The following is a 24482-nucleotide window of genomic DNA, read 5'->3' as shown; positions in this document are numbered from 1 at the left end:
TATTATAATATTTTAATACATATATAGAAAATGATAGAATGGACAAAAATAAAACATTTAAGAACAAATTTTTTTCTTAATCTCACTTTTAAAAATTTAAATGAAGACAGCAATATATAAGTGATAATAAATTAAACATTTAAACGATCAATTAGGTCAAACTAAACTGGCTAAATATTCTACATAGATACACACAGAAAAATAACTTCAGATTAAGAAATGAAATGATGGTGGCTTAATGTGTACGCTAAGTATGTTAACAAGGGACGAAAATAAATGCTTCAAAGATACAGCACTTTGCTTCAAAGTATCAATGTTTCCAATCCCACTAATTGCTAGTGTCCCAATAGGCAGTAGTACCCAATGATTCATAATTAGATATCTGTATTAAAAATATACATGTTATGTGACCCTACATCATTATTGTTCTACAAATGCCTCCACCTACTACACCTTTTCATTTACTATATACTATGGAGAGATCACCCGTATCATATATATCAGTTACTTGGCAGAAGCATAATGAAGCAAAAAGATGGTTATTTTATGTATTTTTAATTAAATTTTGTAGAACAACAATTCTATGACCCATCAATAATATATACATACCTCGTACTGTGGATGTCACTAGATGCAATGGCGTGGTTATTACTTATTACTCTCTCTCTCTCTCTCTCTCTTGTACAGTTATTACAATCTTTTTAACCATCATTGCTTTGTTGATATATGGTGATATATTTATGACGTCTATGCAACCTAATTTGGAGCCTATATATAATAGAGTTTTTTTTTAATCCTTACTGAACCACCACCACCACCACCACTATTATTATTATTATTATTATTAGTATTATTATTATTATGTACATAAAATATGAGCTTAATATAAAAGTTCATTCACGTGAAATTCAAATTATAAATAATGAAAGGTATTTGTTCAAAATAAAAATTTATAATGTAAATGTGATTTAATAATATTATTAGGAGTTGTTTTTCACGAACTTATTTTAAAATGTAAGGTAATAAATTAATAATTTCTGAAATAAGACAAAAAAATAAGACAAAAAAGTTTCTTAAGTATTTATAATGTTATTGTTTAATAACATTATAATATGTATATTATTTTTTAAGAAAGGATCAAATTATGATTTTGACAGATTTATTTCTTATAAATTTTTTGTAAACTATAATTTTGTGATTAGAAAGCTAAACCAAGCTTGCAAAAATTTACCATACACATAAATTTAAAATTTTTCAAAGTTTATATCGTTTGATGAAATTTATAGTTAATGAATGCTTAAAATTTTAAATCAAATGATAATAAAAAACTTGACTATGCAGTTTAGATGTCCAATTATAGAATACAATTTTATTAGTATTGTAGTATATACTCTCGTAATAAAATTTAAAATATATAGACTCATGATATTAAAAGTAAAGAAATAAATGAAATAAATATAAGCAGATAAATTATAAGTTTTTAATTTTTTTGGAAACATATTTTTAATTTTTATAAATGTCCAAGTGAGTCCTCAATATTACAGTAGTGAAAATCTATGCACATAAGCAATTGAAGTGTCTACATAGCAAAATCCATTACTTTTTAGTCACCTCATCATCATCACTTTTTTTTAAAAAAAAAAATTCATAATTGAAGTGTTAAAAAAAATTATGTTTTTGTTAAAAAAAACAACACTATAAACACAACAAATATTTTATTTAAGTTTATTTCCTAGAAATATGCATTTTATAGCAGTTAAATGTGTTTTTTCCACTTCATCGTATGCATAAATAAATACATATACAGGCAAATAATGTAAAAAAAAGTATTCAAATCAATCAGCATTATTGCATCAAAAAGGTAAATTTTGCGTATGTTATTTTCCTATACTCACAAAAAATAATATTTCATTTCCTCAATTTCTATATAAGTTTAAAAGGGATACTTTTTTTGTAAAATTCTCAATCATAACGGCTTACTTATATAGCATTTCTAAATTTCTAACGATTTTTATAAATATTTTTGTAATAATATATTTGTAAAAAATCACATTTAATTATTATTTAAAATCTTATAAATACTACGGAAACTAATTTAAAATTAATTTCGGGTTTTTATTCCCCTCTATATTACCAAAAACAAAATTAATTTGGAAAATTGTTACCTGTAACAGGAACTAGTGCAAGACTGACTTTATCATAATCCTATTCCAAAATTATATTAAATATAAATATTTAAAAATTAAAATGTAAATCAAGAATCTAAATATATCTCATACACTTATTAAATCCTAAGCCTAGCTTGAAATATCCGAGACATTATTCTTACTGCTAGCCTCATTTTTTGCAACTGCTTCACTAAAAATTCTGCTCTCCTAAAGGATCGTTGCAACACATAAACAATCCGCAAAAGCTGTTAATCCTAATCTAACACTAGAAGAATAATCATAAATTAATCAATGATTATAATCAACTCAAACATCAATTAAGTCATTTTATTTAGAATAATTATAAAACAATCAATCAGCATGATCAACTAAATCAACGATCATATATTTTATGAAGGATAATCATAAATAAATCAATTAACATATCCAGCTCAACATCAATCACAATATTACATAAATAATAATCACAACTCAAATATTCATCGCAATCAAATCAAATATCAAATTCCATTATTAATTACATTTAAGTTCATTTAGTGGAAAAAAAAAACTATGATAGACTGGGAAAATCCTACAAGTCTACTTTGTGACCCAGGAAACCTGTGAGCCACATATAATCAAAATTTACCATAATTAAAATATCTCTTTTTAGTATGCACATCTCTTCTCAAAGTTGCTATTAGTACTCCAGAAAATCCTGCCAAATACCATTTTGAGAAGAACAGAAGGCTTTATGCCTAATGATTGTGTTCATCACTTTAGGAGATACAATCGGCTATCTTTCAACTATTAATTAATTACAATTACACATAATTTCAAATTCAATAACATATTTGGAAAGTTTTCTTAAAGAGACAATTTCAAATTCAATCATAAATCACATATTTGGAAAGTTCTTTAAAAGTATCATAATTTCAAATTCAATCATAAATCACATATTTGGAAAGTTTCCTTAAAAGTATCATAATTTCCACATTTATTCACACATAATTTAATCAAATATAATAAATTATTCATCATCTCTATTTATTCCCAAAATAATAATCCTATTATTTTTCCAATAAAATTTCCAAAAATACTTTAAATATCACATGTAGTAATTTGATTTGAAAATTACCTATTATATCATCAGGATCATGATATAAACTTTTTTCATACAAAACTAACCTAAGATCACAAATGGATTAGAATTATATCCGTGATTAATGACTTTTTTTTGGAAGAAGAACGATTTTTTTTTTTTTTTTTTTGATAACAGAAGAAGAAGAACGATTTAAGAAACACAGTTTGGTATCCAAAAATAATAATTAAAAATAAAATAAAATTTTAATTAAGAAGAAAGAGAAGAAGATGAGAGAAAAAATGGAGAGATAATGGGATTAGAAATGATTCGGTTTGATTAGACTAAACTCCTATTTATAGTTGAAGTTTTAAGCTTTGTTGCAAATGTTTCTTTAAAGAATTTGTTTCCCTTTTCTTCCTATAATTATTTTTTTCCTTTTTATTCTTAGGACTTCTTTCCTTTTCCTAGAATTTTTTGTTTCCTTTTTCTTAGGATTTATTTCCTTTTAGTTTTCTTACGAGCTCATGATAGAATATTGTTGACTCATGATTGACTCATGACTGACTTATAGGATGATGCTACCTCGTAGTCGACTCATTTTCGTTAAATAGGATATTGCTAAGATGATGCTGACTTATCCTAATTCAAAACATTTAATATTATAACACTCATAGGATAAATATAATTTTATTACTATTATTTTTCTTTGGGTTATCACAATTGATATAACTTATCATTACAAAATAATTATTTACAATACCAATTAAATAATAATCAATACTAATGATAATCAATATCTACCACTTTATGCTAGACCAATATATCTAACTTCGTAAAATACACATAAAGATATATATACTTAATTTATTGTACTATTTATTATTACTATTTTTCCTGGAATATTACAATTTATATATAACATAATAACAATATTTAGAAGGGATATGATCAACTTATACGGATATAAAAGTAATAAGTTTTACATCAAATCTTAATCGTTGATTTTTGTGAAACTAATAATTATAATTCATTGTGAAATAATAATTAATTAATATGATTCAAATAATTATAATCATTAGATAAAATAATATAAAATTTATTATTTTTACACTGACATTTTGTACCAAAACAAATGCACTACGAAACTGCGCTACATCTCTTTCTATTGGTTTCCAGTGTCATTGTAAGATTATATAGAATATACAAAAATCATAATAGAATTTAGAAAGAAGAATGAAGAAAATTCTTATAATAATTAATGGCAGAGATTATACTTTCTACCTCTTTTTCTTACTATCTCTTACTACTAAATTTTAATCGTTGATTTGCATCAATCTAACGGTTGTAATTTATGAAGTCATATTTATTAATTAATTATTAATTTCTAATAAATTATAACCGTTAGATTGACGAAAATCAATGATTAAAATTTGACAGTAGGAAGTAGTATAAAAAATAGGTAGTAAGTATAACTATTCCCATAATTAAAAAGATTTTATTAATCTTATGTTAAAGAAGATAAATTATCTCATCATAGAAATAAATTTGTGGGCTCCACCACCTGAAAAATTGAAAAATAAAATAAAAAAGTGATACAGTTATCAAAAAGATGTACAGGACAAAAAATTTATATAATGTAATATAAAAATAATTTTTCGCTAATTAAAATTAAAATGATAATAGCCGCATTTAGACTGATTGTATCTACTATATGTTTACATACAAACAAAAATACCAAGGTACGACTAAAGTAGGTATTAGGACATAGAAGGGAGGACGCAGACGCACGTCGTGTAGAAGTAAAAGCGAAGAAAGAGGCGTCAGAACTAAATAGAAAAGGAAAATGACTTATCTGTCTTTTATATTTAAATAGAAAATTATTTATTTATTACAAAGGAAAAAGCTAACACAACACTAACCATAACATCTGCGCTGAAAATTGCAGTTTCAGCACTTGCAATTTTCATTCACTTATCATTCATTCTTCATAATTCACATTCATATGCATTCAAAGAAGCACGAAGCACCACCTACTCTCAGATCTGAAACCTTCTAATTCAACCCTCCTTCAAACTCAACCTTCTCTCTCTACTGAGACTGTGAGCACTCTCTTTCTCTCTCTTGTTTGTGATTTGGGAGAGTTCCTTTGAATTTGAATTTTGATTTTGAGTCCCTTGCAAAGAAATGCTTCTTCTGCTTTTTGGTTATGCTGTTTTGCTCATAATGTCTGATTCCTTATTTATTTTACACTCGCTGTTTTTGGTAATTCTGCTGTTGATCTTATCACCGTTATTTAGGAAAATTGAAAATAAGGTGCCAAATATGGAATTAGGTTTTAGCTCTCTTTTTTTCTATTATAATAACTTGCTTTGCTTATAAACTACAAAATTCATGCTTACAACTCATTAATGCATTTTTCTGAAGCGTCATGTTCATTTGTATTTGGGAACTGAATGGATGTATAATTTTGAAGATTCTAAGGTTGAAAGTTAAGAATATTTTTTAGAGGCTCTTTTTTATGGTAATTAAATTGGACTTAGATTTGTACTTAAATATAAATATAATGGAATTGAAATTTGTAGAGTGAGAGATGCTTAGGAGATCAGTTGGTGTTGGTTATTATGCTTGAACTTGATTTATGGAAAACTTGATGTGCAGACTGCTTATTAGTTCATGGCAAAGTCAAGGCATAAATTATCTAATCAGGATTCTTCGTTGTCACCTAAAGCTGGGAGAGCAAGGGAGTCGGATGGCCCATCTAGATGGACAGATTACCTTGGTACTGAAACGACATCTCCATTGTCGTCTAGCAGTGCCAGGAATTTCTCTGATGATGGACAATCTCAGGGAAATACGCCATACCAATCCCACAAGGGTCTTAACATGCAGTGGGTCGTCCAACTCACTGAAGTTGCAGATGGTCTTATGGCTAAGATGTATAGGTTGAATCAACTTTTGGATTATCCAGATCCCATCAATCACGTATTTTCAGAAGGGTTTTGGAAAGCCGGTGTATTCCCCAACTGTCCTAGAATCTGTGTGTTGCTCTCTAAGAAATTTCCAGACCATTTCAGCAAATTGCAACTTGAACGTGTAAGAAGTGATGTCTTATATGCTTTACATTTTGAATGTTAATTAAGGCCTCCATGGATTTTATCATTTGTGAAGAAAATTGATGCAGATAGATAAGATTGCTTGGGATTCAATGCAAGGTCATGCAGAACATCATTTACAGAGCCTGGAACCATGGGTGCAGGTGCTGTTTTAACACCTTTTTTATTGGTTTTTCTATATGTTTCCCTTTCGCAACCTGCAAGCAATTAATTGAAGGTTTTCACATGCCAGCTGCATGCCCTCATCTTAGATATGAAACCATTCATGTGCATTCATGTGCAAGCAATTTTATTGGTTTATGACATGATATTAGAACATCTAAGACTATGTGTTCCAGAATTCGATCCTTATGCCCCTATTCTTCTTAATAAAAGTTAAATTTCAGAAAAAGGTAGGGTGTGCTTCTACATTGTCCATGCTTCAAGCTCAAAGGGCTCTTGCATATTAGATATAACATCATTCATGTATCTTCACATTCACATAATGATGGCTTAAGCTTTTGAGTTAGTTTGTTCGTGACACCTCGTTTTACTTGACTAGCTCAGTTAGTTTGAGTTATTAAAACTTGCCAAATTCTTCTTGTTAATATCTTTCTTTACTCAACTTATCTGCATGAGTAGATAGGAATCTGAAAATTTGTAATTCATTTCTATATTTATTTCGTTTTTTTAGGAGGGAAGGTTGGAAAGAGTGAAAGAGATGGCTGAAGCTTGTAAAATCTAAAAATTAATTTAGATTTAAAACTGACACAACACAAGGTACTGTAGTACACACACTGACAACTAGAATGGAGACCCAAGGGAATAATTTTAATCAATTGAAACATTACACTGTTAGGAAAAAAACTTTAAATAGACTACCCATGGATACACCTAAAGACACATTACTACTTATCCTAATCATTTTTTCCCCTATTGGTAGTTGCTTAATTTATAACAGGATGAAAAGGACAAAAAACTACTGCCAAGTGCTAACAACCATCCCTGTTCATTATTTGAATATTGTACAGTAATCCTAACATCCTAATTTCATGTAGCAATGCCACTCTAGTAAGTACCATGGGTTTGGCAGGCGCTATATGTATCCCTCATGCTATGGTTAAGTCTGCTGGTAATGGCAGCTACATATTGATTTTTGATAATAAACTAAAATAATTTGGTGCTTTTGCATGTGCAACCTAGTCTGTGACTAATCTCTTTGACTAGCTTGCTTATTAATACTTGCAATCTCCAAGGTATCAGACAAATTACATTAATTAACTACTGAGCTACAGGCATTTTAATTATTTTGAAGGGGAAATTAAACCTATTTCTTATTGACATTGAAAAAGAAAAATGTGTCATAAAAGGAGAGTTAGTCATGAGAAACTAAAGGTCTCTCTTTCTACTTGTGCCTGTTTTGGAATAAATGCGGAGACAAACCTTGGGTATTTTAGAAAGAATATGCAATTTCCCAGTAGTAACACTTCTATAGTCCAGATTTTTGTTGTCATTCTGCATCATCTTCTGTGTTTGTACTGAAAAGTGAAAACCATGGAAAAATCCCATTTCAAAGTTCGAGCTCTAACTGGACTAGATTTATAGCAGACGTCATTTATGAATGTTCTCTCTCTCTCTTTATTGATATATTCTTAATTCTTTCTTGGGTTTTAGCCCATAGTTGTTTCAAGATCTCTAATATGGAGTGAGATTTTGTCAACCTTGCTGCATTCTGAGTGTTCTTGTTTCTTTGTTTTTTGTATTTTATTAGAGGATACCTGATCCTTCCCCTGCTGTACTTCTCCTCTCTTCTCTCTTATGTTATTTTTATTTTAAAAAAATCCAAAAGAAAGTTCGAGTAGTTTGTTGTGATACATGACATGAACTTATCCCCGTATTTATACCAATGATCTAGATTGAGGTACAAGTATAATACAATTAGTGCAAGCCCAGCCCAGTGACAATCACAACTTACTAATACAATATAAACAACATTAACATACGATACGCTAATATTCTAACTGTTTAGGTTTCAAGAACGCAAGCAAGTTTTGTAATGTATCAAGACAATTTACATTGTCATTCGTAAATAATACAGCAAAAATTGATTGACAAAAGCTCCATTTTACTTTTTTGATTTGCATTTTTTGTTTTATTTGATTATTTTATGGTTTATTTTCTCTCTCATCATTCCCTTTATATGATGCACACACATCATCATGTAATATAAGTTTCATAAAACTGGACCTGTTTCTTCATTCTCCTGCTACCAGTGTTGATTGGCCTTAATGAGATAGCTTATAGGTTCCATTATCTTTGTAATTTATGATTTTGATCAATAAATGATCTCTATTAGTGTCATTTTATCTCAACTAAAACTTGCCTGTTTGTGCCTATCTTTTAGATTTTCAATCCAGCTGCATGTTACCTGAACTCAAATGGTAATGATTCTTTTGTGTGTACCAGCTACTTCTTGACTTGATGGTGTTTCGTGAACAAGCTCTGCGACTTATATTGGATCTAAGTAGTACAGTAATTACTTTGTTGGTGAGTCTCAGTATTGTTGCTCTCCTACAATGTGCGTTGCTTTGATGTAACAAGGATCTTGAAACTGGTTTGTATGTATAACATAATATGAGATGTGCCTAGCCTTCTTTCTCCACTTTAGTCTTTAGTTCAGCAGCTTTCATTAATGAACACCTGTGATAATAAGACAAAGAAGTGGGGTGTCTCATCAAATTTTACTGGAAAACTATCAAATTTTTATGAATTTTTCAGAAATACAAATGTTTGACCTATGAAATAAAGAATAGGAAATGGGGAATCATGAATTATCTCTTTCCCTTTTTAACCTGTTCATCTGGAGTTCTTCACTTAAGTGAAATAGTGTTAAATAGATATCCTAACATTTGAATTGAACTAATAAATACTTGCTTTATCTTTTTTGCGTATATCAAATAACTAGGCAAAGTGTTTTGCAGCCCCATCAGAATTCTCTTATACTACACGCATTTATGGATCTCTTCTGTTCCTTTGTGCGGGTTAACCTTTTCTCTGAGAAGGCAAGTTAACTTTCCTTCTTATTTTCTTCACTTTTTTTTTAATTATTAAAAACAATTCTTTTATGGTTGAAATCATTTTTTATTTTTATTTTTTTTTGTGAACTATATGAGTGTTAAATTTCCAAACCAATGCTTTCATAGCAGATGCCAAGGAAGATGTTACTACAGACCTATAACCTTCTGCATGCAATGTCAAGAAATGAGCGGGATTGTGATTTTTATCATCGGTAGGATATTTTGATAAGTTTGCTTAAATTATCGTCCGTTTCTACTAAACAATAAAAGGTAGATATGTATGTGTACACATACATACTGACATACGTTGTTGTATAATCAATGGTTTTAATAAAAAGTTTATTATTAAGAGAGTTGCATAAAAGATGGCTCAAACAAATGCTAAGGGGTGCATATGCAATTATGCATACATGGCTTATGGCTTATGGCCTATGTTACTGGAGAGGGGAGGGATAGATGGGAGATTCTAATATACTCTTAAGAGTATTCATCCCATACTGGTCACACTGTGACATGGCAGAGCTGTTAAACTTGTGTATCAGAGCATATAAGAACTGCATGGTATAGAGAGCAAGTTAGCTGTTTGAAAAATTTCAAAAACTAGTCTGCTATAAACATGTACTACCTGCAACCAATATTGGGTCAACATAATGTTTTTTAACCTTCTGTACACTGTCCTTGATGGAGAGCTGGTTCAATTGACATTCTTGAATAGACATTTGACTACAGTCTCATATTCGTTTAAGTCCTTGATGGATAGAAAGTAGGTAGACCACAATTTCTTCACAGAATTATGATTAAGAGGAGGAAAATATAGTATTGGAAAGCTCTTAAAGTATCAAAATATAGTATATGACGGATGAATACAAAATCTTAGGGGTTATTTATACTATGTTAATTATATATCCCTAAGCCCATCCCAAAATACAACTCCTATCTATACTAAGGCCATTATAGAATAAAAATTCACATGCTAGTCATATAAGCATTTTCCTTGAACAAAGTTATACCAAAATGGATGGAGCGATGAGATTGTTAGGGAGTTGAAGTTTGAGGGATTAAATTGGCTAAATTAATCCCTAATTGATGAAATTGGTAAAGGATGATGAAAAATGGATTTTATGCTGGCTTTACTATGAATTCTTTTATGGTACATATATTTTTTCTCTAACATGATGTAAATATTTTTTCTCTTTTTTTATTGTTTAGCAAATAGTTGTTCATTACTTTAGTGCTTATATGTTTCTTTCTCTACTTTACAGTTTGGTTCATTCCATTGACTCTTATGATCCACCACTGAAAGGCTTACATGAAGACCTAAATTTCGTGAGCCCTCGTATTGGAGAGGTTAATCTCATCCTTTTATGTATCAATATGATATGTTAGAGAATAATATAAACCATTAAAAAAGTTCTCATCCAACAGCTTAAGCTTTTAAGTTGAATTGGTTCTTTACATGGTATTAGAGCCTTGTGTCCCGGGTTCGATCCTTACCGCCCTCCACTTTCTCATGTGGAGTTTCTTAGCACAGGTAGGTGGGCATGTGCATTATCCACCCTCCAAGCTTAGTAAAATCTCGTGTGAGGGGGCGTGTTAGAGAATAATATAAACCATTAAAAAGGCCCTCATCCAACAACTTAAGCTTTTGGGTTAAGTTAGTTCTTTACATGATGTAAGTAATTGCCTAGTACCAATGATAAAGATGACGAGTATGTTTTCTAGTCTTCTAACTCATTATTTTTCTTCATGATTCTGTTTTATCATGATTAAGTTCAATTTGATTTCATTTGCCTCTCCACATTGTGGGAGTTAGTCTTAAATCTTGTGGAAGTAATTGAAAGGACATACTTTTTATGGAGATGGACTGTGTTTGTGGTACTTTGGTGCATATGCTTGAGGACGATACTATAATGTTGGATAATTAAGTTATATCACTTCATTTGCTTTGGGATAGTTGCTTACTAATAGCCTTCCATGAACTCTACTATTAATGTTATACATTAAAGCAATTCCTGTTCTTCCACCTAATGGTTTCTGCTTCCAGATGCATTACGATTTTTGTCCATGATAAACCAACATAACCTGTTACTCATATTTTTTTCAAATGAACAAAAAAATGTCCTTTTCTGCATCAAAAGAAGATTGAACTTCTTAGATCTGTTTTTAAATTACCCAATACACATGATATCCTTTTATGTAATAAATGTATTTCTTAGTTAATTTCCTTTATGGGTTAATGACTGTATTTGGCAACTTGTTAATATATTGCAATTGAAGGTTTGTTATCCTTTTTCAGGTATTAGAGGCTGTGGGCCCTATTATATTTCTATCAACAGACACAAGAAAACTTAGAAATGAAGGATTTTTAAGTCCATATCATCCTCGGTATCCAGACATACTCACAAACTCTGCTCATCCCCTGGTAATGTTAATTTTTGTTTATAACCATATTGATATATACTTCTTGAATAGGTAACTGTGCACTATAACTGCACTGAATTCCTTTCTTCATTCAACCCTGCAGAGAGCACAAGATCTTGCAAATGTAACTGCATATCGAGAATGGGTGTTATTTGGGTATCTTGTCTGCCCTGATGAGCTGCGTCGTGTCACTAGCATTGATATTGCTTTGGTATAATCCATGCTTGTATTACTGTAGTCATTTACCTATATTTCAAGTTTCTATTTGATTTTACCACATACGTGTACTGGAATTGTCTGGGTTCACTGATGCAAAAACACAAGCATGTTGATATAATTATTGAAACTTGAGACTTCAACTGGTGACCTTTTAAACAAGAAAGCTTTAATACAATTTTGGATGGCCTATTCTCTAAAATGTTTAAACCATAAAAAGATATGGCCAACCATTTATGTTACTCTTAGTAGCAGATAAAGATATGGAAAAGGGACCTATCTTTGGTCCTATTTCTTATGCGGTTATGTTCTCTTTATGCTTGCACTGAGGATACTGAAGGTTGAATAAAACAGTAAGGAGTATTGTTCTTTCTTGTCTCGGGTGTAAGTCAATATAATTAAATGCAAAACAAAAAAAAGAAAATAGTTGCCCAAGACAAGAAAATGGGGGAGAATCTGGAATTGGAAGCTCCACATCAGATGATATATCTTTTTGAGGCAGAAGCATGTTCATAGTTCCAAATGAAAGAATCATTAAAATGTTAATCTAATTCTTTAAAAGAGTGTAAGTTGAGCTTAATACTTCTGAGACAGAACGATGTTTGACTAGAATGCTGAAGAATAGCCGAGCGTGGCTTTATTAGGTAATATAAATGTAGTATTATTTGGTGTTGAGACAAGTGCCTGGGTAAGGCATTCAGGGGGTACGGAGGTTGACGTACACTATCAATTATGAAACAAGGTAAATAGTAGCATAAAGTTTTTGTTCTTGAGGTCTACTATTCTTCTACTAAGTGGTTCAATTGGAGCCTCTGAATTTGCAATTTTCTTTTATTTCAGACAAAAATGATACTCTTTCCTACTAGTCATCCAAGAGTTGTGATAATTAAAATAAGATTTTATACTGAAATTATGTGTGGATTATTAATTATACTAAGTTTACTTCCTAAATTATGTTTGCTCATGGCATTTCAGGTTGTATTGAAGGAGAATTTAATCCTCACGTTATTCAGAGATGAGGTAAATTTTGTCAACTTTGGAATATTGTCTTTTAACTGCAGTAGTTGACAATTTTCTAATCATCAACGTACAGTACATACTTTTGCACGAGGATTACCAGCTGTATGTTCTACCTCGAATATTAGAATCTAAGAAGATGGCCAAGTCAGGACGTACAAAGCAAAAAGATGCAGAGTTGGAGTATAATGTTGCCAAGCAGGTCGAGAAAATGATAAGGTATATTCAAAATTCCTGTTTAAATATTGCTATTGTTATGTATCAGAGAGAACAAATGAGGCCAAGATAGTCAAACTAGTGGTTTGTCCATGATTATTCAGGTTGCTACTTTCAGTGATTTGGTGTCTGATTTCTGAATTGTCTGGGAATAATTCTGAAAGCAGTTTTGCATTATAAACTTAGAAAAACTTAAACAAAATAATGGTATTACTTCTAAATTCCTGTCCAGGTATTGGACATTCCTTGATTATTTAGTGCACCTTCTTAAATTCTAATATGATAGAATTAAAGAAATAGCAAAATGTATAGTATCACTAAAGCCTAAAACCCATTTGGTAACTGGTGTGCATAAGAATTTGATGAAGTGTATCATTTTTCAGTTCTTGGAATGCTTTTTCATCAGGGTTAGGGTCTGAGAGGCTTTGGATTTGACAACATGGAATGTGTTATTGTGTGGCATTCAATGGTTTTCTTAGCCTCTTTATGGAGTTTGGTTATTTTTTATTTTCTTGGGGATGTTGCTAGGGCCTAGGGGTGTGACCGAGTGGTTCGAAAAACTAAGCTGAATTTGAATAAACTAGAAATTAGGTTTAGTTTTTGGTTTGGGATATAGGTATGAACCTTAAACGTTAATGAAAGTGTAAAGAACCTTAGGATACACCACCCCAAAAGCTAGCTCAAAGGGTGGGAGTGCCCAAGACCTTATAAATTCCAAATTAGTTGCTCATACAACCAATGTGGGACCATATATCTCAACACGCCCCCTCACGCAAGAGCCCTTTGGGCTAGAAGAGTGGATGATGCAACAGGCCCAGCCTACCTGTGCTAAGAAATTCCACAACAGAAAGTGGGGGGCGGCGAAGCTCTGATACCATGTAAAAAACCTTGGGATACACCATCCCAAAAGCGCTCAAAGGGTGGGAGTGCCAAGGCTTTATAAACTCCACATTAGTTGCTCATACAACTAATGTGATGCCGAAAGCGCATAGAAAAGTGGCTAAACAGAAAGTTAGGATTTTCTCAAAAAAGTAACCCTCCGGTTCTCAATTTCTAATTATCAAATAACAAAATTCAACTCCTAGAATAAGGGTCATAAGCACCCTTTTATAGACTAATTACAAATTGATTCAAAATTCAAAAATTCTAAAAATAATAAAACTTCCTAAAATAAATAAAAGTAATTAACATCTAAAAAATAAATAAAAAATTACAAATAAATAATTCAAAATACATCCCAAATCTTTAATCTCAAATCATTCCAAGTATGTTGTTTTCCTTTTCTTCCGAAACAAATCACAATCACATCTGCTGCTTTATTGGGACTTGGATTCGATTGTAATTTGTTGTATTTCAAATCACTGCCTCTTTCAACAATTGAGCCATATTTATTAGGCCACAACTCTAGTTGATTACGAGCTTCTTCAATCAATGGTTGGGCCATGTACAATGGGCTAACTGTAAGTGCATCACAATGTGGGATTATATATCTCAACAGAAAGAATAAACTGAACCAAAATACCCTATAATAACACCCAACATAGTAACAAGAAGGAAGGAAACAAAACTTGTTTTACTGATATTCGACACTGGTGTTCATCTGATTACAATCCATAACAATAAAATAAGAAGAGACTGATCCAAACAAAAATGGAAAATTAAGAAAGAAAAGGAAGTCAGGTGAATTTAAGAGCTCCTGATCTCTCCCAGCCAAAGCCCAGTTTCATCCTAATGTCACCAGCACCCTCTCTTGCCATATATCCTCACCTATGCCTTCTAGCAACACCCAGAACTAACCTCAATAGAAGAAGTGAACTTTCCACTCTCTTTGCTGACTCAACATTGGTCAGAATTGAATCCTCTACTCTCGTGCCTAGAAAATACTTGTATGCCTGGGGTTGTAAGATACTCCATTTTTAAGTTCAGTTCACTGGTTAACCGCTTTTGAATCATCCCAAAATTTCTACTTCCTGTGTATGAGTTCCTGTATTTATTGTAACCCAAGACCAAAAGTGGTGCTATAGCTGCACTCATTTCGCACCTCATGGGCCATGGGAACGCTACTTACCTGCACATGAATGTGGCTTCATGGAGAGATCCAAGCTAACCCATCTCCCAACCATCAATTTAGTCCCTTCTCATAAGTGTCTGCCTCCATGTTGGGCGATGGCCTTTCAAATTCAAAGAGGCAACTGTAAAGAATAAAATATTCATCTCTTTTGTTGAAGGAAAACTTGCTGTATTGTTTTAAAGAAATAGAGTAGAATAATTGGAGAGAAGCAAGGTTGAAGCTTGTTCTGTTTTTTCTCATATTTTGGACAGAAAACAAGAGTATACATATGGGGAAGAAGACATCATAATCGGTCATTCAATCCCAAAATTATTGCCTAATCACCGAAAATCAGGAAATGATAGGGATGATGATAAACACAAATTATTCTGATTGATCAATAATATAAACATTATTCTGATTGATCATAGAAATTAAAACTGAATTTAATTCATGAGATAAGGAAACAATCGTAGATCACGAGATTTCGATTTAGCTGGAATCTTGGGCTGAGATGAGATGAGATTCACGCAATATGGGCCTTGACTAACGACATGTTACATGAAAGTACTCTTGCAACTCTTCCACTTATATATATATATATATTCTTCTTTTACTGTGGTTTGTTTTCTTTTCTCATTTATTAAGGATATTTCATCCTCACTTTTTATATCTTGACCTTAGGTCTTCCTTATACTTTTCTTTTTTTGAAATTTTTTTCATGCTGTTATTACAATTGATAGTGCTAATCACAAAAGTGATTGAATTTTTCAGTGAAGTGCATGAGCAAGCAATATTATCTTGTGATGCTATACATCGTGAAAGGAGGATTTTGCTGAAACAAGAGATTGGGAGAATGGTGCTGTTTTTTACTGATCAGCCCAGTCTGTTGGCGCCTAACATTCAGGTGTCTTTCCTTTGGCATTTTTGAAGTGTGAATATATGATGTGTCTGACATTCGATGTTGAAACTTTTGTTGTCTTTTCACTTATAGATATTCTAGCTTCATTTATACACGAGTACATTTGATTACATCCCTTCCGTGGTTTCATATCAATAAGTAAAACTTGAAATATCTGGAAAATTTACAAGAAAAGAACTCTAGAAAAATACTTCTAGTTAAGTACAATAATCACTCAATTGGTTAATAATGTTCAAAGGGTGGTTAGTGAGCAACTGATAATTAACTTAATTAACCAAGTGGTTAATTGTTCCTAAACAAAAATATTTTACAAATAAATCTTTAGTTATGTAATGTTCAAATTTTTATTCGAATATTCTTGCTATAATGCTTAGGTAGTTTCTATTTGCAATTTGCTGCTGAAACTTTTGTTTGTCGTCTGATGATGGTGTCAATTCTCCTTCTGTTCATACCTTATCTCTGTTACTGGTTTTTAGATTTTATGGTTGTAAGGTGAAATTGAGCAAAAGTTATCATTCCTATTTTTTTATGAATAAAATAATAAAGTCCCTCTTTACCAGTGATGAAGAGCATGTATATAACTTACATTTTTTCAGTCAGTAGTTTGTTGAAGTCCCACATTTACTTGTGATGAGAAGCATAAATAAAAAAAAGTTTTTGCCCAAATCAATATAAATTCCATCCTCTCTTATATACATTTCAGTAATGATTGGTGTGAAATACAATATGAACCATAGAGTGCAATTATAATTGCTTATTCAATTTGTAATTGAAAATGACAAATAATCCACATATCTAATGAAAATATATGTATATACTAAATAATATATAAAAATAGATATTCTGTAAAGAATCAATTCAACCCAAAAGCTTAAGCTATTAAGTTGTTGAGATATATAAAACCATTAATGTAGCCTCACCCAATAGCTTAAGCTTTTGGGTTGAATTGGTTCTTTACATGGTATCTGTAAAGAACCTTGGGATACACCACCCCAAAAGCTAGCTCAAAAGGTGGGAGTGCCCAAGGCCTTATAAACTCCACATTAGTTGCACATACAACCAATGTGGGACTATATATCTCAACACGCCCCCTCACACGAGAGCCCTTTGGGCTTGAAGCGTGGACAGTGCAACAGGCCCAGCCTACCTGTGCTAAGAAACTCCACAAGAGAAAGTGGGGGACGGCGAGGCTCTGATACCATATAAAGAACCTTGGGATACACCACTCCAAAAGCTAGCTCAAAGGGTGGGAGTGTCCAAGGCCTTATAAACTCCACATTAGTTGCACATACAACCAATGTGGGACTATATATCTCAACAGTATCAGAGCCTCGTGTCCCGGGTTCGATCCTCGCCGCCCCCCACTTTCTTTCAAGTGGAATTTTTTTGTTCGCACAGGTAGGTAGGCATGTGCATTTTCCACTCTTCAAGCCCAGTAGGCTCTCGTGTGAGGGGGCGTGTTGTGATATATAAAACCATTAATGTAGCCTCACCTAATAGCTTAAGCTTTTGGGTTGAATTGGTTCTTTACATAAGTGAAGGCCCATCAATGGTTTATATATAAACTATTGATGGGCCTTCACTTAATAGCTTAAGCTTTTGGGTTGAATTGGTTATTTACATGGTATCAGAGAGGGCAAGTCTAAGTGGTCACGAGTTCGATCCTCAACGCCCCCTATTCTATTAATAGAAATTAAATATTGTGAAGTTTCTTAGCACGGGTAGGCTAGACCTGATGCATCATCCATCCTTCAAGCCCAATGGGCTCTCATAAGGGAGCGTGTTAGAGAATATAAAATCATTAATATAGCCTCATCCAACAACTTAAGTTTTTGGGTTGAATTGGTTCATTAGGTATTCCTTTATTCTTAACCAAGCTGTTTGAGAGCCAAACAAGCCTAATCTTATAGTCAAGCCCATTCATTTAATAAATGAAATGGAACCAAGCCCAAATAGTTTGTGAACAGTTCTGTTTTCTTACAGTTCAGCTTTTGCTGGTTGGGATGCATATGTAGATGTACATAAAAGGTAGTGTTTGTATTTTAAACTAATAAGCTTCATAAACATTCTTAATTTTTCTTCAGTGGGCTCAATGTGGTAAATAAAATTATTTTTCTATTTCCTGGGAATTTGAGCACAATACTATTCTTGTTTTATAGCTTTGGAATTGGTTGTATAATTTTTTTTTTTATGTTTTCATGTATCTTCAACTTTTTAAAATAACTTGCCTATGAGATGTGTAATCTTTCCTGCAGATGGTGTTTTCTGCCTTGGCTTTAGCACAATGTGAAGTGATCTGGTATTTCCAACATGTGGGATTTGCATCATCAAAATCCAAAACTGCTCGGGTGGTAGCAGTGGACGTAGTAAGCATTTATTTCTTTATTCTTTTATTAGCTTTTTTTCACCTAACGCTCTTTTCAAGCAAATTACCAAATTTGGTCTTTCAAAAACTATTTATGAATATGTTACCTTTTTAATTACATGATTAATTTTTCCATGTCGATTGTGGCATGTGGGCTGGCGCAATCAACATTGAATACATTGATAGCACTCAAGGGTGTAGAAAATGGCCGGGAATGTCCTAAATTGGCCAGAAAAGGAGGACCTGGGGACATAGGGGGTGTCAATGGTGAGAGAGTGAGAGAGAGGGAGGATGGACTACATGTGAGAGAGAAGGAGAAAGGGGGAATAATCAATTTTGTTATGGGAATTGCATCATATTGCAAAAAAATGTCATTTGGCAGTAATGAACGATTGTTGATAAATATTAAATAGCTAGAAAATTGCCTCATTTGGTAACTTGTTAGGTAAAGGGCTGCGTTGGATGAAGAACTCTTTTATAACATGTTTTCTAATTTTCTTTTAGACTATTGTTTGAATCAATTGATCAGGTGGTTAAGTTGACTTCAAATTTCATGATCATGTTTACAGGATCCAAATGACCCAACCATTGGATTTCTATTAGATGGAATGGACCATTTATGTTGTTTGGTGCGCAAATACATTGCAGGTTAGATTGAATTTATGCATACTAATTTCTCCTACGATGAAGAAATACGATATCGAATAAGTGCTTATCATTATTGTCAAAGTTAAAGTACTTCCTTCAATGAGGTATACATCAAGTTTGGGTTAAAGGTGATGTTGATATTGTATGAGGTATACATCGAGAAAAATATAAATTTAAATTTTAGACCGTTATATGTTCTGATATATTCCTTGAAATATGCACTTAAATTTCTTTATTCCGAATTTATTAATTTGAAACAGTGTTGACTGGTTTCTGTTAAGTGGCAGTGGACTCTGTTTAAGATGTGAGCATTCTTTTTACCAAAAAAAAAAGATGTGAGCATTCTGCTATAACCAGGTGCACAAAAGGATTGCATTGCATCTAAACACTGACATAAGGTTTTAGGCTTTTGGCCCCCTTGATTTTACCAAAACCTTTATAATGAACAAATAAAGGTTGTTCTAAAGTGGGGGAACACATCAATTTTCTTTAACCAAAAATACAGAGAACTATCGAGTGCATGCCAACTGCAGTGCATATCATTGCATGTTGCAAAATTATAAAAAAATTATGACTATTCTCTTTTGTGGAGCCTTTTGTTACTGCTCAAGAGTCATTAGTTCTGTATGCTAGAAATTGGGATAAATCTCTGGTATTGGAGCTGTGGAATAGGAAACATATATGGGTTGATGAAAACAATTCCCGGAGAGTCCGGTTGTTATTAATAAATGATCCCTGCATCAAATGAAAATATGATTGTTTTGCTTTCTGAATAGTCGATGCTTTGTGTGCTCTATGTGCAAGAGTTAGGCTTCTTTGGTTCTTTTTTTTTACTGGGAATTATTTCATAGAATCATTTCACAAAATAAAAGTATCAAAAACCAATTTGATGAATTGTCTTGGGAATAAATTTTGAAAGCTTAGGATGCTCGGGCTGTGGTGGCAATGGTGTGGGTGTTGGTTTGAAGTGAGAGTAGTGTATCCATGAATACAAGTTAACAAAACAGAAACGATTAAAGTGTGCTATCAATTTTCTACTCTAAAAACAGATTATGGAGAACAAAATTTTTCAAAACAATAAGATAAAAAATAAGCACTCAAATAGATTTTTTTGTGTTTTATTTTTTGAAAGCAAAAAGCTGTTTTCATTTTTGTTTTCAAACACAGTAATCAAACAGACCCTTCGTTACTACACTTTTGTTTCTTGTCCCTTTTGTTTGTTTTTCTTGTTGATGTTTTGGATGTTAAATGTTGTGTCATTTGATTGCAGCAATTCGGGGTTACTCATTGTCATATCTTTCATCCTGTGCTGGGAGAATCCGGTTTTTACTGGGAAGCCCTGGAATGGTGGCTCTTGACATAGATGCTAGCTTGAAAGGACTTCTTCAGCAGATTGTCCACCACCTTGAAAACTTACCGAAACCACAGGGTGAAAATATATCTGCTATGACTTGTGATCTTTCGGTATGTGAGACATCCATACAGGCCATTTTTTTAAGATCTTAAACATAGGAAATGCATGCTTTTTGGACATATTACAGTTCATCATGAACGTTGATATAAATATACTTGCATTGATCTAAAAACCATAACCAAGTTGCTACTTCTGTGTAGAAGTATTCTCATTCAAAATAACTTATGCTTTGTAATTTTTCTTATAAATAAAGTAATTGGCATGATAAAGAAGACTGAAGTTATGAAGTCTTGCTAGTGTGCTGATGCATGCAAAGATTGTATTGTATGTTCATTATAGTTCTTTTAGTGTTAGAACCTTAGTTTCTAGTTCTACTTTTGTCCTTTTTCTTTGTTTTTCAATCTCATGTTTGAGTGCGCCCAACACTTACTTATCCTGTTTTCAGGATTTTAGGAAGGATTGGCTGTCAATTTTATTGATAGTCACGTCTTCACGTTCTTCTACAACCATTAGGCACTTGGAGAAAGCTACAGCTTCTACTGGTAAAGAAGGCTTACTATCAGAGGGGAATGCTGCATACAACTGGTCCAGGTTTTCATCCCGATTTTAATTTTCTTTGCAGTGCTACTCTGATACTCTTTTGAATAATTCAATAATCAAATGTTTAATCTTTGAGTATCTAAAGGGGCTGAGATTTTTTTTTTTTTGGGAAGAAATATCATGGGATTTTTTTAATCCCATTTTTTCTGGGTATTATTTTTTTTCTTTTATGTTTAGAATAGAAACATAAAAGGAAAGAGAAAAAAGGATTTGCTGGCACACCAGTCTTTTCAATCTGGAGAATTGCAGCCTTCCTGCCGTGCTCAGCGCTTTCCCTTTATCAATCTATTTCCTAGTTTGGGGGTCCATTGATTTATCTTCTGACCTCTTTAGACAGACTACATAAACCAATCAATAAAGAGTAAATTTTATGCTGATGAACTTAATTTCGCAAGGAGCATAGTGCTAGATCATTTGCTGGAGATTTCTTTCTTTCTACCTTATATTTGATTGAGTTGATTTTATAGCCTCCTAGACTGTTAGTTTGTTAGATATTCATGGGGACGGATCCCTGACCTTTTGTTGTGCTAGGAGGATGTCTCGACCTTCTGTTTTGTATTGTCTTCTTTTATGAAATTCTTTTATATATATTTATACTAGTGGGTCTTCATGTAGTGTTGGGTTTTGGCTTATAGCTTGTATTATGCATTACTCACTTGCAATGTGTGTGTAGAAACATTTACCAGAGCTTAACAGTAGGGTCAGTGCTTGATGACAATCTCTCTTTCTCTCTCTAATATAATATATTAATAAAATTAAAAATCTTGGAAGAGATATTTATGGTATCGTGGTTCTCTTTTGATGCAGATGTGTAGATGAATTGGAATCCCTACTTTCAAAGCATGGTAGTCTTAGGAAGCTGTATTTCTACCATCAGAATCTCACAGCCGTGAGTGTCCCTATACCGCTTCCATCTAGTACATTTCCTTGATTTCTCTAGATTGATGGCTAGTTTGGTGCTATGACTTCAAACTTATGGTTTAAATTCTGAATTTTACCTGTCATTTCTTTTCATTTTAAAACCCAAACAATGTTCCTATAATAGGTTTTTAGAAACACAATGTTTGGTCCGGAAGGGCGTCCTCAACATTGCTGTGCATGGCTTGGGGTTGCTAGTAGTTTTCCAGAGTGTGCATCTCCCATTGTTCCAGAAGAGGTATAAACAAATCCTCCCCCGCATTTATTTACTGGGAATTGTCAAGTATTGACCAAATTCTGAAATCATTAACTGTGCGTTGCAATGGAGCTAAACTTTGCTTCTTTTTCTCTTGCTGTAGTTTGTTGCTTTGTTTTGCTTACATGAAGACCTGATCTGCAAAATTTTCTGGATGTTTATTGAAATCTTTCATTTAATTTAATATTTTATACTTAATGAAATTGAAGAATAGTGCTACTACATAAAAAGATAGAGTTAATGGTACATATGGATCTGCTAAAGTGGATGATTCACATCTGTGAGGCTTCATACAATTTTGCATCTAAATGATATGTGCATTGTTTTATCTTCAATTTCAATGAGAAGGAATTCTGAAACGTTCTGTTTTAAAGCTGCATAGTCATTCTGTGTTCCGATGTCATTGCAAATCCAAATTTCTCCTATCACATCATTGGTCAAAAGTAAAGAATGGAACTACCTTGTTGAAAAATGAATTCTCACATGGACTCTGTAAAGAATCAATTCAATCCAAAAGTTTAAGCTATTATTGGGTGAGGCTACTTTAATGGTTTTATACTTATATATCGATCATTAGATGCGTTATGAGCATTATGAAAGTAAGATCTGAGAAATATAGAATATAGGTGGTCACTGTATTTTGTGCTGCAAGCAGGTTACAAAAATTGGCAGGGATGCTGTTCTTTATGTCGAATCTCTGATTGAATCCATCATGGGAGGATTGGAAGGATTAATTAATATTCTTGACTCTGAAGGAGGATTTGGTGCACTAGAGAATCAGGTAAATCCTTTTAGTTAGCAAGTTAGCCCCATTCCTAAAAACTAACCTTCAGATTTCATCAGCTTCTTCCAGAGCAAGCGGCTTCTTATCTGAATTATGCATCGAGAGTTTCTATTCCATCATATAAATCTCCAAAAGGGGCTACTGGCTCTCCTTTACCTGGCCATGAGAGCTTTCCTGAAAATAATAGTTCTATCAAAATGTATGTCATTGTAATACCATGCTAAATGTATATGTATAACCGCATAATTATAGCTGTTAATGTCTCTGCTTTCTCTAATGACAGGTTAGAAGCTGCAATGCAGAGGTTGACCAATTTGTGCTCAGTTTTAAATGATATGGAGCCTATATGTGTTCTAAACCATGTCTTTGTTCTAAGAGAGGTTAGGGATGGATCTTCTTTTTCTGCCTCTTCGTTTTTCTTCTTTCTGAGGTTTACTTATCGATTGAGAACAATCTAAATAATGCTATCAGTTGCATAAAATTTGCCTAGTAAGAATTTGATAGAATGAGTACTGGGCCTTTTGGGGATGTTCTAGCATGGTTTAGTTCCAATATAAATAAACTGAAGCAGTAAGAAATGTCTTGGTTATTTTAATATCCAAATCCTGGAAGAAGGATTGTAAAAGTATGATGAAGATTGTAAAGAACCTAGTTCTATTTTCCATAATTTCAATATGGTTATAGAGAGATATCACCCTCCTTGAGGGATTCCCGTTGCTATTTCTTTTTCGGGTTTTTCTTAGTATGCTCTGTGACTGCAGCTTAGACTGATCTGTCACATCAGAAAAGAATGATCCTTGGGAAGTTGTTGGGTTGACCACCGTTGTCGTTGACTAGCCACCGTTAACCGCGTCGTCCACCGTTGACAACCATCTCCGGCGACTTTTCCGGTGACTTTTTCGATGACTTTCCGGCGACTTTTTCGGCGATTCACCACCGTCTCCGACGACTTTTCCGATTCCGCGAAGCTTTGTTTTTCTTTAATCTTCTTTCTTCCCAAGATGGAGTATTTATACTATTCATCATCCATCTTGAGGGGGAGCACTGTCCAAGTTGCTGATGTTGTCTCTGCTGATGATAATTCTGGCACTGTTTAGAAGTTCCTCTTAAGGGGGAGCACTGTCCATGTTGCTGATGGTCATTCCAGCACAATTGTCTTTGCCGATGATAATTCCGGCACTGTTTAGAAGTTCCTCTTGAGGGGGAGCACTGTCCATGTTGCTGATGGTCATTCCAGCACAATTGTCTTTGCCGA

At 32.8% G+C, this 24482-nt stretch overlaps 1 protein-coding gene across 1 annotated transcript in view; it reads left to right on the top strand.

Annotated features, from left to right (window-relative positions):
• The first annotated feature begins 5150 nt into the window (after positions 1-5150).
• LOC133300062 (protein NAP1) overlaps positions 5151-24482 on the top strand; it is a 30138-nt gene continuing 10806 nt past the window's right edge. Inside the window, exons 1-21 of the mRNA XM_061499549.1 lie at positions 5151-5330; positions 5890-6324; positions 6413-6487; positions 8790-8870; positions 9305-9385; positions 9530-9612; positions 10663-10747; positions 11697-11822; positions 11925-12032; positions 13013-13057; positions 13131-13273; positions 16095-16227; positions 18498-18608; positions 19177-19255; positions 20526-20719; positions 21115-21260; positions 22077-22158; positions 22315-22425; positions 23099-23224; positions 23287-23426; positions 23511-23607. Coding sequence (XP_061355533.1) covers positions 5905-6324; positions 6413-6487; positions 8790-8870; positions 9305-9385; positions 9530-9612; positions 10663-10747; positions 11697-11822; positions 11925-12032; positions 13013-13057; positions 13131-13273; positions 16095-16227; positions 18498-18608; positions 19177-19255; positions 20526-20719; positions 21115-21260; positions 22077-22158; positions 22315-22425; positions 23099-23224; positions 23287-23426; positions 23511-23607 — 2466 coding nt within the window. The 5' untranslated portion in view covers positions 5151-5330; positions 5890-5904. The remainder of the gene's footprint in view (positions 5331-5889; positions 6325-6412; positions 6488-8789; positions 8871-9304; positions 9386-9529; positions 9613-10662; positions 10748-11696; positions 11823-11924; positions 12033-13012; positions 13058-13130; positions 13274-16094; positions 16228-18497; positions 18609-19176; positions 19256-20525; positions 20720-21114; positions 21261-22076; positions 22159-22314; positions 22426-23098; positions 23225-23286; positions 23427-23510; positions 23608-24482) is intronic.

This window comes from Gastrolobium bilobum, unplaced genomic scaffold, assembly GCF_033153095.1.
Source record: "Gastrolobium bilobum isolate Gb01-03AN ecotype WA unplaced genomic scaffold, APGP_CSIRO_Gbil_v1 utg14654, whole genome shotgun sequence".
Classification (NCBI taxonomy): domain Eukaryota; kingdom Viridiplantae; phylum Streptophyta; class Magnoliopsida; order Fabales; family Fabaceae; genus Gastrolobium; species Gastrolobium bilobum.
The sequence above is the reverse complement of the archived record's forward strand: the minus strand, read 5'-3'. Positions and strand labels throughout refer to the sequence as shown.